General features: G+C 28.6%; 1 protein-coding gene across 4 annotated transcripts in view; it reads left to right on the top strand.

Moving 5' to 3' along the window:
• Positions 1-12,810, top strand: part of LOC148227969 (agrin-like) — a 497,006-nt gene that overhangs the window by 471,075 nt on the left and 13,121 nt on the right. For all 4 annotated transcript variants that reach the window (XM_088200279.1, XM_088200278.1, XM_088200277.1 and 1 more), the window contains exons 8-9: positions 2,344-2,444; positions 2,522-2,654. In XM_088200279.1, the coding sequence (XP_088056405.1) occupies positions 2,344-2,444; positions 2,522-2,654 (234 nt within the window). The remainder of the gene's footprint in view (positions 1-2,343; positions 2,445-2,521; positions 2,655-12,810) is intronic.

Below are 12,810 nucleotides of genomic sequence, written 5' to 3'. Positions count from 1 at the left end.
AATTTTCCAAGATGCTCGGCTTTGTTATGAGGAATGCCTTTCACTTTGACGATTCGTCAGTTATTCGCATCCTCTATGACACCTAAGTTCGTAGCATTCTTGAATCGGGATCTATAATTTGGAATCCCCGAATAGCCAAATATTCCCTTCTAGTGAAAAAATTCAAAAAAGGTATTTAAGATACCTTTACAAAAGGACATTTGGTTATTATCCGTACTTATATCCCAGCGCCATTCTTTTAGAAGCGTTGGGATATGATTCGCTGAGTTCTCGCAGAAAGCTGTATGTCGCTAAGCATTTTTTCAAATTACTAGAAGGTGCTGTCGACAATCCAGCTATTCTCGAGGAATTCCAGTTTTGGGTTCCGGAACATTTTCGAGCAACACGATCGCGACCTCTTTTGATGGCCATTAGGGCTAGGACATCCGCACTTGCCGACTTGCCTATAGCTGTGGCCATCCGGCTACTTAATACGCAGGCATTACATATTGACTTATAATTTTTTGTTATGTTTAAGTATTGGTATATTTATGTATATATACATATTTTTATGTTTTATAAATTTAAAATTTGTTTTCGACCATCGTGGCGCATTGGGGTAACCTGTTAGGCCACGATGGTCTTAATTTAATCTAAAAAATAAATAAAATAACAAGAAATTTGTACATTTAAAAATTGTATTGTTATTCACTGGTTGGATTAGTGCAGCTAATAATATTTTTAAGAATCTCACAGATTCATTTACATTCTTACATATATAAATTATTATTTAAACCGTATTTTATGTTTTTTTTAAAAATAAATGTTTATCAGTGAATTTATAATTAATTTAAATTAAATGCTTGTAAAACTACTAAGGATTAAAATTAAATTTCTGAGCTACATAAATCATAAAATCATAAAAAAATCATCGCAGGTAATAATCACATTTAAGAATAATTTCTTAAGGTTTCTAAGAATTCACAATGAACAGACCTTTTAATGAATTCGTGCGGTACCCATTAGTCATTTTATTCACATTTCCTATGTGATTCATATATATTGCTTTGTATGAAACTTATATATAAATATTGATTTAAAACATAATACATTTATTCATCCGATGTTAAAACATGATTCTAATTGAAAATGGTTGTTTAATGTCCAGAATAAAAAAGACGACCATAAACTTAGCGAAAAACGTAATTTCGCCGAATACATTTAAACGCACGCATAAATTTGCGTAGTACGGGCCAAACGTATGTAGTTAAACGTGGAGTTATTTAATTTTATGGCTTGCCGAAATGAATTTAAGATATGGCCCGCTGACGCTTATAAAATGCTGGGCCCAACGCAAATGTTGCGTGTCTAATTTATGGTCATGAAACAAACAACGGAGAAAAAACGGAGCATAAAAATAATAATAAAACAGTGCGCATTACGCGGGTAATGAAAGGTAGCGAGGTTTTTGTTTATTGTATTGTGGCAGTCATTGTTCGCGGGGGCGATAAATTTTCACCTGCGGTACGAGCTCTCATTTCGTCACGTCATTGTTTGCTTTGGGGAGAATTTTTCAAATGGGCCGTATGTGAAAAAGTTTAATGTTCAAAACAACAAGAATTTCTGGTGTAGATTGCCTGGTAATGAGTTTGAGTTTCTACTAATTTTTATATTTTTTTTTTATTTTATATTTATAAAAAAGTTCTAGAAACACTGGCCATTGAAGTAAAAGCAGTTACTTTTATTTATACTTTGAATGTATTTTCTGTGTTAATTCAGTGTATTTTAAGGTCATTCAGTTCTTTATTTCTAAGTGAAAAGTTTAAGTAAAAGTGAAAATGAAAGTCCAGATGATATTAATAAAGTATTGCAGCATTCTGGCTTATACGACTAGGAAAATGGGTGGATATTACAACCCATATATTTTAACGACTTCTTATCTAATTGACAGCGATTTAAGTTGTATCTGGAATTATGTGAATTTGTCTAGTATTGCATAAATCCAGCAACAATGGAAAAGTATGTATCTGCTATCTGCTCTGAGGTTGCTGAACCCTTTTTTGTTCTTCTGGATACGCATTGGCACTCAATATATATTTTAAAAAATGCAGCTAAAATCAATGTAATATTTCTATAAACATATGTAAACCATATAATTTTATAATATGGCAAAAATTGAACAAATCTGTACTTCAAAACTCGTTTTCCGTAAAATCAAATATTTTGATAGTATACAATATTTATAAAATACATTTATGTATATTTAAAAAAATCCCTAGGGTCATACCAAAGTGAATTATATTTACACAATTAATTACTACACACTCTTCTAATTAATCTCATTGACTAAAATGTTATTTACAGAAACGTGCGAAGAAAAGCAATGCGATTTTTACGGAGTCTGCGAAATGGACAGCGCCGTGAGGGCTAAATGTGTTTGTCCCGGAAATTGCACTGAAAGCGAGGTAAATATTTTGGAGCGAATTTATTTTTACATATAACAGACACTGTTATGGATACGTTTGCATTTTTTTCAATTTAGATGTCAGAGAAGAGCGAAGGACCCACCATCGTTTGCGGCTCTGATGGTCTCACGTATTCCAGCGAATGTCATTTGCGCGGCGAGTCATGTCAGCAGCAAAAGAACATATCAGTGGCTTTCAAAGGAGACTGTTGTAAGTATTTGTGAATTTTATAATACGTACAAGCAGTATAAAAATAATATATTTTTATATAATAGTGTTACATACTTTATCAATGTGTTTTGACAGATAAATATTATAAGAATACTTGTTATAAAACGTATGACAATATTTTTAAAACTGAAATTTAAAGTAGTATAAATTAACAGTGGTTTAGACATTGTTTAAAAATCAATAAATTTAAATGCTTCTGAAATAGGCAGATTTTTTTTAGCAAATGTTTAAGCTTGGTATTTAAATGTTCTATCAGGGCAGTTTTTAAAGACGAGAAAGAAAATGTAATATTCATGAGCTTATGATTTTTTTATTTATATGGCAACTTTATATTATTATTTAGGCAATGAATAAATTTAGAATGATATTTTTTTCCTATGAATTTTCTATGAATTGAGCATAGTAAAATTGCTACAATCTGATGTATTAAATTTGCACGTATAATTTAAATGTACAACATTATTTTCACTTTTATTGCAATTAAATATAACAGTACAGTTTAAATAAAGTAGCATTTTATTAATAAATTATTATTCAACATAATTGTTCTTAAGAAAAACACCTTTGCTACAAAGTATTTCTTATTATTGTTTCTTTGAAAAAAAAACGAAAGAAAGACATAAAAGTTCATAAATTAAATACATATATTTCTTTTACACTTTATTAATAAATACATCGCGACATTTTCTGCACAAAAAGGCAGTTAAAAATAAAATTCAACATTTTTAAGGTTTTACTACATCTGAAAAGGTAGAAAATATGTGTATAAGTGTAGTACTTTTAATTTTATTTTTATGTATGTTCTGATTTATTAATATTTTTATGTGCTATCAAAAAATTAGTTGAAAAATTTTCATAGCTTTAAGAAGAGGGTTTTGTCACATATAAGACCAATCTCGATTTTTAAAAATTGATTACAATCCTTAAACATTTTTTCATCCGTGTTCTATTATATTTCAAAATGTAATTTTTTGTAAAGTATCGAAGAACATTGATTTACATGAATATTTGTCTTTAATCTTAGCATAAACCATTGCTTGAATTAAACTGAAAAATAACTGTTAATAATACTAATTTTAGCTACGGCTCATATCTAGTTTTATGTAAAATGAACATTTAAATCAGTGTTTTTTAAATATTTTTATAATATAACCTCAAAAATCAAGGTCTCATAATGAATATTTTGGAAAATATATTTTAATTACACTAAAATTTAAGTTATTATCACTATTGAATATGTATGAAGAGGTTAATATATATTAATATTATAAATAAAGTTCATTTAAATTTAGAATATACTTTAAGCAATATATAAATTTAACTATTCTTGCTTTCATTTTTGTAAAATCATTGGTCGAGCTCATATGCCATCTCAGTTTCAATAGATAAAATTAAAAGCCCTTTTAATCTTTCTTTGGTCACTCATGACAATAACTGTTTTTTAATGAGGTTTAATTTTGAAAAACTTTTCTCAAGATTGGCTACAGATATAGGTCACTGGGTTGGGATATATAATATCTCTTTTAAATTCTAATCGTTAATCGTCAATTTTAAGACTTCTTCTTATGAAAAATGAAATTGAACCAATCTCTAGAGTAATTTAATTCTTCACAGAGTTCAATGGCATCAATATCCGATGATTCATTATCAGTGAGCTTAGTTATTATTTTTTTTACAATTTTCCAAAAAAAGTATTAAACCAGTGATGGTTTTTAAAAAAGTCAAAAAAGGATCCATGATATTTAAGGTTATCAAATCTAACTTTAATTGCGTTGTCTCCTATATAATTGAAGGATTCAACTTTTCAATATTATGTATAGGTTCATCACAACTTTCATAATCGAATTATTTCGCTACTTTTCACCGTCTGCAATCAACTTCTTTAGGAAATGATGCAGGTATTTCAAAGGCTACTGATAATCCATGAGCTGCAATTTTTATTAATTTAAATCCATTTTCTTTGTAACCTCAGAAAAAATAAAAAGTATGAAAGTTTAAAGGTTTTAAATTAGGTCAAGTTCAAAATATTTCTCTCAAGAAAAATTAAAGTGCAGAAGTAGTACAGACAGATGTCACATCTCGTTACATAGTTGGTCTGCACTGATGTTACACTTTGTTATAAAATATGATATAAATGGACTTATTAAAGTATATTTAAGCCGAATTTTGATCAATAGGAGAGCGCAAAATCAATTATCACATTATTATTTTGGAAAATATAGTTTTAAATACAATATGCTTAAATTCCTATCGTGTCTTGGAGTTCAGATTTTAATTATTATTATATAAATATAATTGCGATAGATTATCACAAGTAAATTTTCTTATATTTTCCTTATCTCATGTATGCATTTCGTCATAAATAATTTTAATTCAATAGAGAAATGTACATAGTATAATTTTTTGTTTATTTTTTCTTATACCAAAGAGTGAAATATAAATCAATGGTAAATATTAGCTTTATGAGTTTTTTAGTTTCATTGCAGTCTTTAATATGTTTGAAAAATCATATTAGCAATAACGTATTTAGGGTAAAAATTAATAAATATTCCTGTTACGTAAAACACACACACTCAAATAAATTGGAAGTCTTGAAAAACTCTTAATATAAACATACTTTTATCTCTCTGATTAATCTAAAAGGTTATTCTAAAATCGATCTATTTTAAAAGCCAAGTACGAAAAGTGTTAATGGAACAGGCGCACAGTGAGTTAAATATTTAAATCTTCTACAATTCAAATACGTCTCATAATAAATTCATTCACCGTCTGCAACCTTAATAGTCAGCCACGCCAAGGGATCAAAAACAGGGTACTTCCTTTCGACCACGACAAATGAACCGTTAGTGGACTGTTCCAAAATTAATTTTCATTACGTGCAGCGGGATCTGGCTCACCTTTAGTAATGAAAACCTGGTACCGCAGCCTCGCCGGTAACCAACCGAACGTACTACACGAATTCCCCTTTAGTCCCACGGGTTGCACAGCCTTTGAGCATAAATCACGGACAAGGCGCCATTATGGTACGACCAGACTTTTTTACACGAGGATACTATTTTCGATTCTATTTTATTTTACTTTTGTACTTGATATTATTTTATGGTTGTTTCAAAAGTCATTGCTTTTGGAATGATATATAATTGGGCGAGAATATGCGGTGGCATACAAAAATCTTTATTTTAAATGAGTTAAATTAGTACATGTAGCTATACAATATCTGACTTGTGTATTTTAAATAAATATACAGACAATTGATAATTATGATCTCAAAGTACCCAGAAAGTCTTTTTACAAGACTCGTAAAAGTTATGACACGATGCTAAAATATGGAGAATTTTCAACGGAACTGATTTACAAAACCTCTCAAAAACGTCCAAATTCTCAAGTTCATTACCACCCGAATTAATTAAGCGGTTGTGTATGAACGCAGTTTAAGTTTTTATGCAAATGAACTCCCCCTGACCGATCTGACAGTGGCTTATAACCAGAGCAAACTTTCTAATTCGTGAATGCGCAATAAATTATCCGGCGTTTGCCCAATTAGTTTGCGGAATTTAACCAGATTTCCCCTCTGCTCTTCCTACTCCCACTCAACATTCCTCTGTGTGTGTTTCATACGTATTTGGGTGTGTAGGTAAGAAAGATTATCGGGGGATCAAATTGTTTGGCCCGAATTGTACGTCCTAAATGCAAACCGCAGAAGGTCGCCTCGTGACAGCCAACTTTCCTAAGAAACTCTTCCCCTGGCAAACCCCGAAAGTGATAAATACATGTCAGGACAAATCCGCAAAGCTGGCTTCAAAAGTTACTTTGACTTTGTCTAAGCCCGCCGTCCCTAAATCCCACATGGCACCGGGAAATTTTCTGCATATTAAGCAATGAAAACTTCATCGAACTATTTATTATACTACATTATTTATGTATCGTATAAATATTTGCTACATAATAATATAATTTATATATCATTATTATTTTTTTAATTAATTGAAGACTTTTTCATTGTAATCAAATTTACTTAATTAATCTATTAATGCTAAACCAACGCAAATTTATTTGTTTATTAATGTGTTTTTTTTTATACAAAGTTTTTTTGACACTCTGAAATAATTGAAATGTAATTATTTAATAATTTATTAATCGCATTGTTCCGTATGATAATTTAAAGAGAAAACAGGGGTTGAAAATACAGCATTTTTCTTGGTAAGAAACATAAAACTCTGAAATATTGTATAGCAAAATAATGGCAAATTTATTAATTATACGAGGATCAAAATGCAAATTGTGCGCCGACAAAATAAACGGGAGAGTTGTAAATTTTCACATGCACCAAAAAGAGCGGAATATATGGGAACGGTAAGAATTTAAATGGCGGAATACCGAGTCGGTTTTACGGTTAATGCCGTTGTATTATTCATGCTGAAGAAGTTATTATTTTTATATGCCGTTTCGGCAAGACGGCGAAATAAAACGTTTAACGATACTGGCACGCGGCACTTGTTGGAATTTAGTAAACGTCTATATTTTGTGCTAAGAAAAAATTGGATACAATAATACTAAGATTAAGAATATACTTAAATATAGCATAGACTGTGCATAAGTTTTTTTAATAAACTGGAGTTTCTAAATTAAAATTATATTTTTTTAAAAGTGGGTAATACATTTTTTTATTATTAAAATCATTGCTATACAATATTCAGTATTTTTCATAAAATATTTGCTTCTTCTTGTATTTTTTTTTCTATATGTAAGTTTAATTTTTAATTTTGGTTATTCGCTTATTTAAGGACAGGTTTATGTTACAACCCAATATTATTATTATTATATTTATTTATTTAGTTTTAAGTTTAATATATAGCTGCATTTTTTTAATAAATGGCGAACTGATAACTTACTAGCAAAGATCAAATTGAAACGAGATTCTAAAGTTTACTTAATACTGAACACAAATACTTTTATAAATATAGAGTTTTTAATTTACACAATTACAATATTTTCCGTAAAATTTGTACAATTATGAATACTAACTGTTGGTACATCACTGTCGTGAGACACCGAAGCTAGCGAGTGTGCGAATACCGGACCCTTAACTTTTTGGGTTTTAATAATTCATAAATTTTAAATGTAATAGTTGAAATAAGACATTAAAACCATTAGGTAGCTGTGAGAATTACAATATAAATGAGATCGCACCGTGTGCGTCCGAAAGATATGCAGTTGATCCTAGTGCATGTTTTACTGTTACCGCGTTACTGCGTAAATTTGCGCACTACATAGACGAATATTTAACATTATTGATAGTCAAAATAGTTCAATCTATCTATTAACTACTTTCTATATAATTTTAATTCATTTGAAAATAGGTTTACATTTTAGCTAAATATTTCCAGAGGAAAATATTTTATATTATTTGAAGTTAGATTTGAAACTTATATATTTAATGATAAAAATTATATATTTAAGTTTAGGCTTAAAACTTAGCTAGATAATAATAAAACTAAACATACTTTTACGTTTTAAACTAGGTTAGCAACTTAAATAAATTTTATCATAAATTTATATTTCAGTAATAAGAACGTTTTAGTAGTTTAGTTAACGGGTTTTGGAACGAATTTACCACAGTTTCCAATATATCTTATGGGGAAATTTGCTTTGATATACTCATATTTTAATATACTTATATGTTTCATGAAATGAATTACACTTGTAAACTGTAGTTCTATTTTATATATATATATATATATATATATATATATATATATATATATATATATATATATATATATATATATATATATATATATATATATATATATATATATATATATATATATATATATATATATATATATATATATATATATATATATATATATATATATATATATATATATATATATATATATATATATATATACATATATATATATATATATATATATATATATATATATATATATATATATACATAAATAAATAATATATATATATATATATATATTATTTATTTATGTATAGCGGTACATTAAATCTTCATTAAAGATATTTATTTTTATATTTTAAACGACGTCCAAAAAACAATATGTAGATTATAGACAAAAATATAAAATTATTTTATCTTTGAGGCAAAAAACTGTAAGATTGTTATACAGTGTATTTAAAACCAGTTTTAAATACAAGATATATTGAAATAAATTATCGTTGGCGTTTGAACTCGTTACTTAACCGGCTGGTGGTGGCTGGTCACTGGGCTGAATAATAAAGTTAGCCTCGCTACTTTGATATATTTAATTAGGCAATTTGGCACCGGCAAAAAGGGGTCGTGTTATGTTGTGACCGCAGGTGCACGGACCTCAAGTTTGTCTACGTATACGTAGTGTGTTTAGACCTCAGAGAGTTGTTCTGGACGTTTACGTGATGGGGATGCTAAAGCGGGCGGGTCGCGTTGCGAATTCTGACCACATTCGAACTGCACAGGTTAGTCATAGTCAAAAAGCGATTTAGATTTCGGGTCGCTTTTGAGGCCGACGCTGAAGGCGAAATAATTGCTTTTCATATATTTTTGATAGCTTTTGGAGAGTTTGAGAGAGAGCTAGGGTTACATAGACTCGTCGACGAACTTTGTGCAGTGGCATGCTAAAGGTGAAATATTATAGTTTAAAATTTACTTTTATTAATGCTTTAAAATTCTTTAGTAGCATTAATAACACATATTGAGTTATTGCTGCAAAGAAAGTATTTATATGAAGATAGAGTATAATCGATTATACATGTTAGCAAAAAACCAGACAGTATTTGAAAAATTACTAATATTAAATCGAGTTATTTTAACTAATCTAGTTAAGTTGTTTATATTAGTATAAATCAATTCACTATATAACCTATTTTAATACCACATACTTCTTTATATAAATATTTAAATACCATACATGCAACGGTGCGTGAATAGCGAACTTTACGCAAAATCGCAAGCGCATATGTGCGTGAATACATTTGAACCACTGAATGTGTAATCTGTTTTTGGTTGATTTTACAACACTTGCTGATATATTCCATCCATATAATAAAACAAATATTTATTTTGTTGCCAAAACCCCAATCACTGCAATTAAAAAATATTATACATATTCATCGATAATTTTGCGATAAAATTGATATCATCAGAAACGAATGGTTATTGTGTGAATTAAAAATAAAATAAAACCAACAGATTTTTTTTTTACATTAAATAACTAGTTCGCTTAAATTACTTCATTCCACCTTTAACAACTATGAACATTTTTTTTATATTAAAATTATATATTAAGCTAACGTGACCTAACAGGTTTAGGTATGCCATTTCAATTTTTTCCAAGATAATGGCAAAAGTTGGCAAGTCACTGGTTATTTTTTTAATATTATGATTCCATTATGATTAATCGTAATAAATTAAATTATTTTTTCTGAATAAATTCAATTGAGGAGGGCAAATGCACCAACTTATTTATTTATTTTATTGATTTATTTATTTTAATATAGCTAATTTTTACAAAAAAATAAATGAACTATACATCCATATAATACATGTTTTAATGCAATAATGTATTTCTTTATATCATTTAAGAAACTCGCCACAGTTTTATTTTTTCTGATTGTCTTAAGAATATTATTACAAAAATTAACACCTCCATACACAATTCCCCTGGCCGTACTCGTTTTCTTACACGTAACTATCCTTAAATTGTCTCTATTTCTAGTTTTAAATATATGTATGTACATCTTTATTTTTTATTAAATGCTTATTGAAATACTCCAGTAACATATTATTTTCTAACTTATATATAAATACTAAAACTTTCATCTTCAATATTTCTTGAATATTTAACCATTTCAATTTTTTTCAATCAAACTTCTACAAACAGTAAATCTATTTTTATTATAGACTACTCTTTGCCCTATTTTGTAACACTTTTAACACATATTTAATATTGTTGCATGATAATTAAAATTGGGCAAAATGATACGATTGTAATTTTTTGTGTTTATACTTTTCATATTTTTCATTCTGGATAATATACCTATTTTTTTAATATATAATTACAATGTTCCTTAACATTTATTTTTTTATATACAATTACTTGTCGATATTTCATAATATCAACTGTTTCTATGATAGAGTAATCTATAACTATTTTTCTATTATTATCAAACATATTTTTATAATCAATAATTATATATTTAGTTGTATTCTCATTTATTTTTTTAATCATATTTCTATTATACTTAATTCATTATTTAAATTATCTACAACTCCTGTAACATCACCTATGCAATATATTAACTTCTCCCGTTCCAAATGAATCCACGTCAAAAGCAATAAAATCATGCCGTCGCTATCACAGTGAATACGCTTAGTTATCTTGTATTCATATTAAGACTTTCAATACCAATATTATGCGTGAGAATTGCTTAAGGCATATCTAAACCAAATTTTGACAAAAAGGAGAGACATATTTTAAAAAAATTCGGGATAGTTTCAAAACTGAATTTCTGGTTGTTAGCTTTTGATGGCTTTTTTCAAACAACAGTATTGGCAATTTTTGACTACAAGCGTTAAAGTTCATAGTATTATATACCTCGACAACACATCGAAAATTGTGCAGTATACGAAATATATAAAAAAAATTTAACCATCAATAAAAATATTGAAGAAGCTTCGTTTTGGAAAATGATTAAAATCAGTGGCGTAGCTAGGGTATGTGCCGCCCGGTGAAATCTTTAAAATTGCCGCCCTCCCATACATTTTTTGCAGGGTCATAAAATCAGCATTTCTTTAAATAAGCTCTTGCTATTCGTAGATTTACATAAATTTTAGTTTATTTAGGGTGTAGAACCACACTAAGCGATTCCATTGCGAATATGCTGCCCCCAAGCAAGTGCCGCCCGGGGCGGCCCGCCCTCTCCACTTCCTCCCCCCCCCCCCATAGCTACGCCACTGATTAAAACGTTTTATTTTTAGTCCAATTGCTTGTTTATTATGATGATCTTATGAAACAAATAATAGATGTACTAGCTGGAGCATGCAATAATACAGAATGCTTAAGAAATAATTTACGTGATGAATCAATACTCAAAATTATTTCCTCGCTCATTTATACTACACAAAATTACCAAAATTTGATCAATTTGAAGTATCACGTATCACTATTGAAAAAAGACGTCATTGAAATTATGTCCATAAGACATTTTTCTGAATAACTCATCACGAAATACAGTTGTTAAGCATGTGAATTTTGAATGTCATGTTTATATTATTTTTTACTCTTTCCATAACTGTGTCGAGTATTAAAAGGTTATTTAGTAAGTTAAAAATTATTAACAACTACAAAAGAAACACAATCATGCAATTAAGACTAAAAAAAAATCGCATTGCTGGCCATTGAATACAAACAAACATAGAAAATGGAGCTTAAAAAACTTATTAATGATTTCGCAAATCTTAAAGCGAGTCAGTTTTTTTTTTTATATCGGTGATTTTATTTTTAATTTACTTTATTATGTAAATATGTACAAACACAAAGCATAAATCATTTCATCTCATATTAAAAAAATATATTAAGGGATGCCATTCGTAATTTTTACACATGGGCCTAAAATTCTAGCTTCGCCACTGCATATGTATTTTTGAGATTGTATTCATCATAAAAAAAGTTTGCTTAACTTTTTTTTAATGTATAAGATAGTACATGACAGTATTAAAAAACTTTTTAATACTGTCATGTAGTTCATAACAACCAGCTATATATTAGGTTAAGCATAATGAGCTTAAATGCCATTTTTATTCCATCCATGTCGAGCGAATTAAGCATAATAATAATGGAATTGTATATGAGTATATCCTTATTTTTAGTTATTATTTTAATTTTTAAGCTTTAGCGTTAAGCTTTTATAATAAATAAATAAATAATAAAATACACTCGCATTTAAAAATATAACAAAGCCGCAGCTTTGGCGTCTTGTCAAGTTCATATTGACCCATTGAAGCATTTTCTCCAGTGTATTGTGTTCCAACAATGGGATAGCACAATGCATATTGTAGCTGACTATCCTAGCAAATGAAGGCTCGCGGTTCCCCAAAGCCTTCGACTACAACCGGCGG

This window comes from Plectrocnemia conspersa, unplaced genomic scaffold (assembly GCF_051122295.1).
Source record: "Plectrocnemia conspersa isolate PC_06_02 unplaced genomic scaffold, ASM5112229v1 ptg000012l, whole genome shotgun sequence".
In the NCBI taxonomy this organism is placed as follows: domain Eukaryota; kingdom Metazoa; phylum Arthropoda; class Insecta; order Trichoptera; family Polycentropodidae; genus Plectrocnemia; species Plectrocnemia conspersa.
Note: the sequence above shows the minus strand (reverse complement) of the source record. Positions and strands in the feature narration are given on the sequence as shown.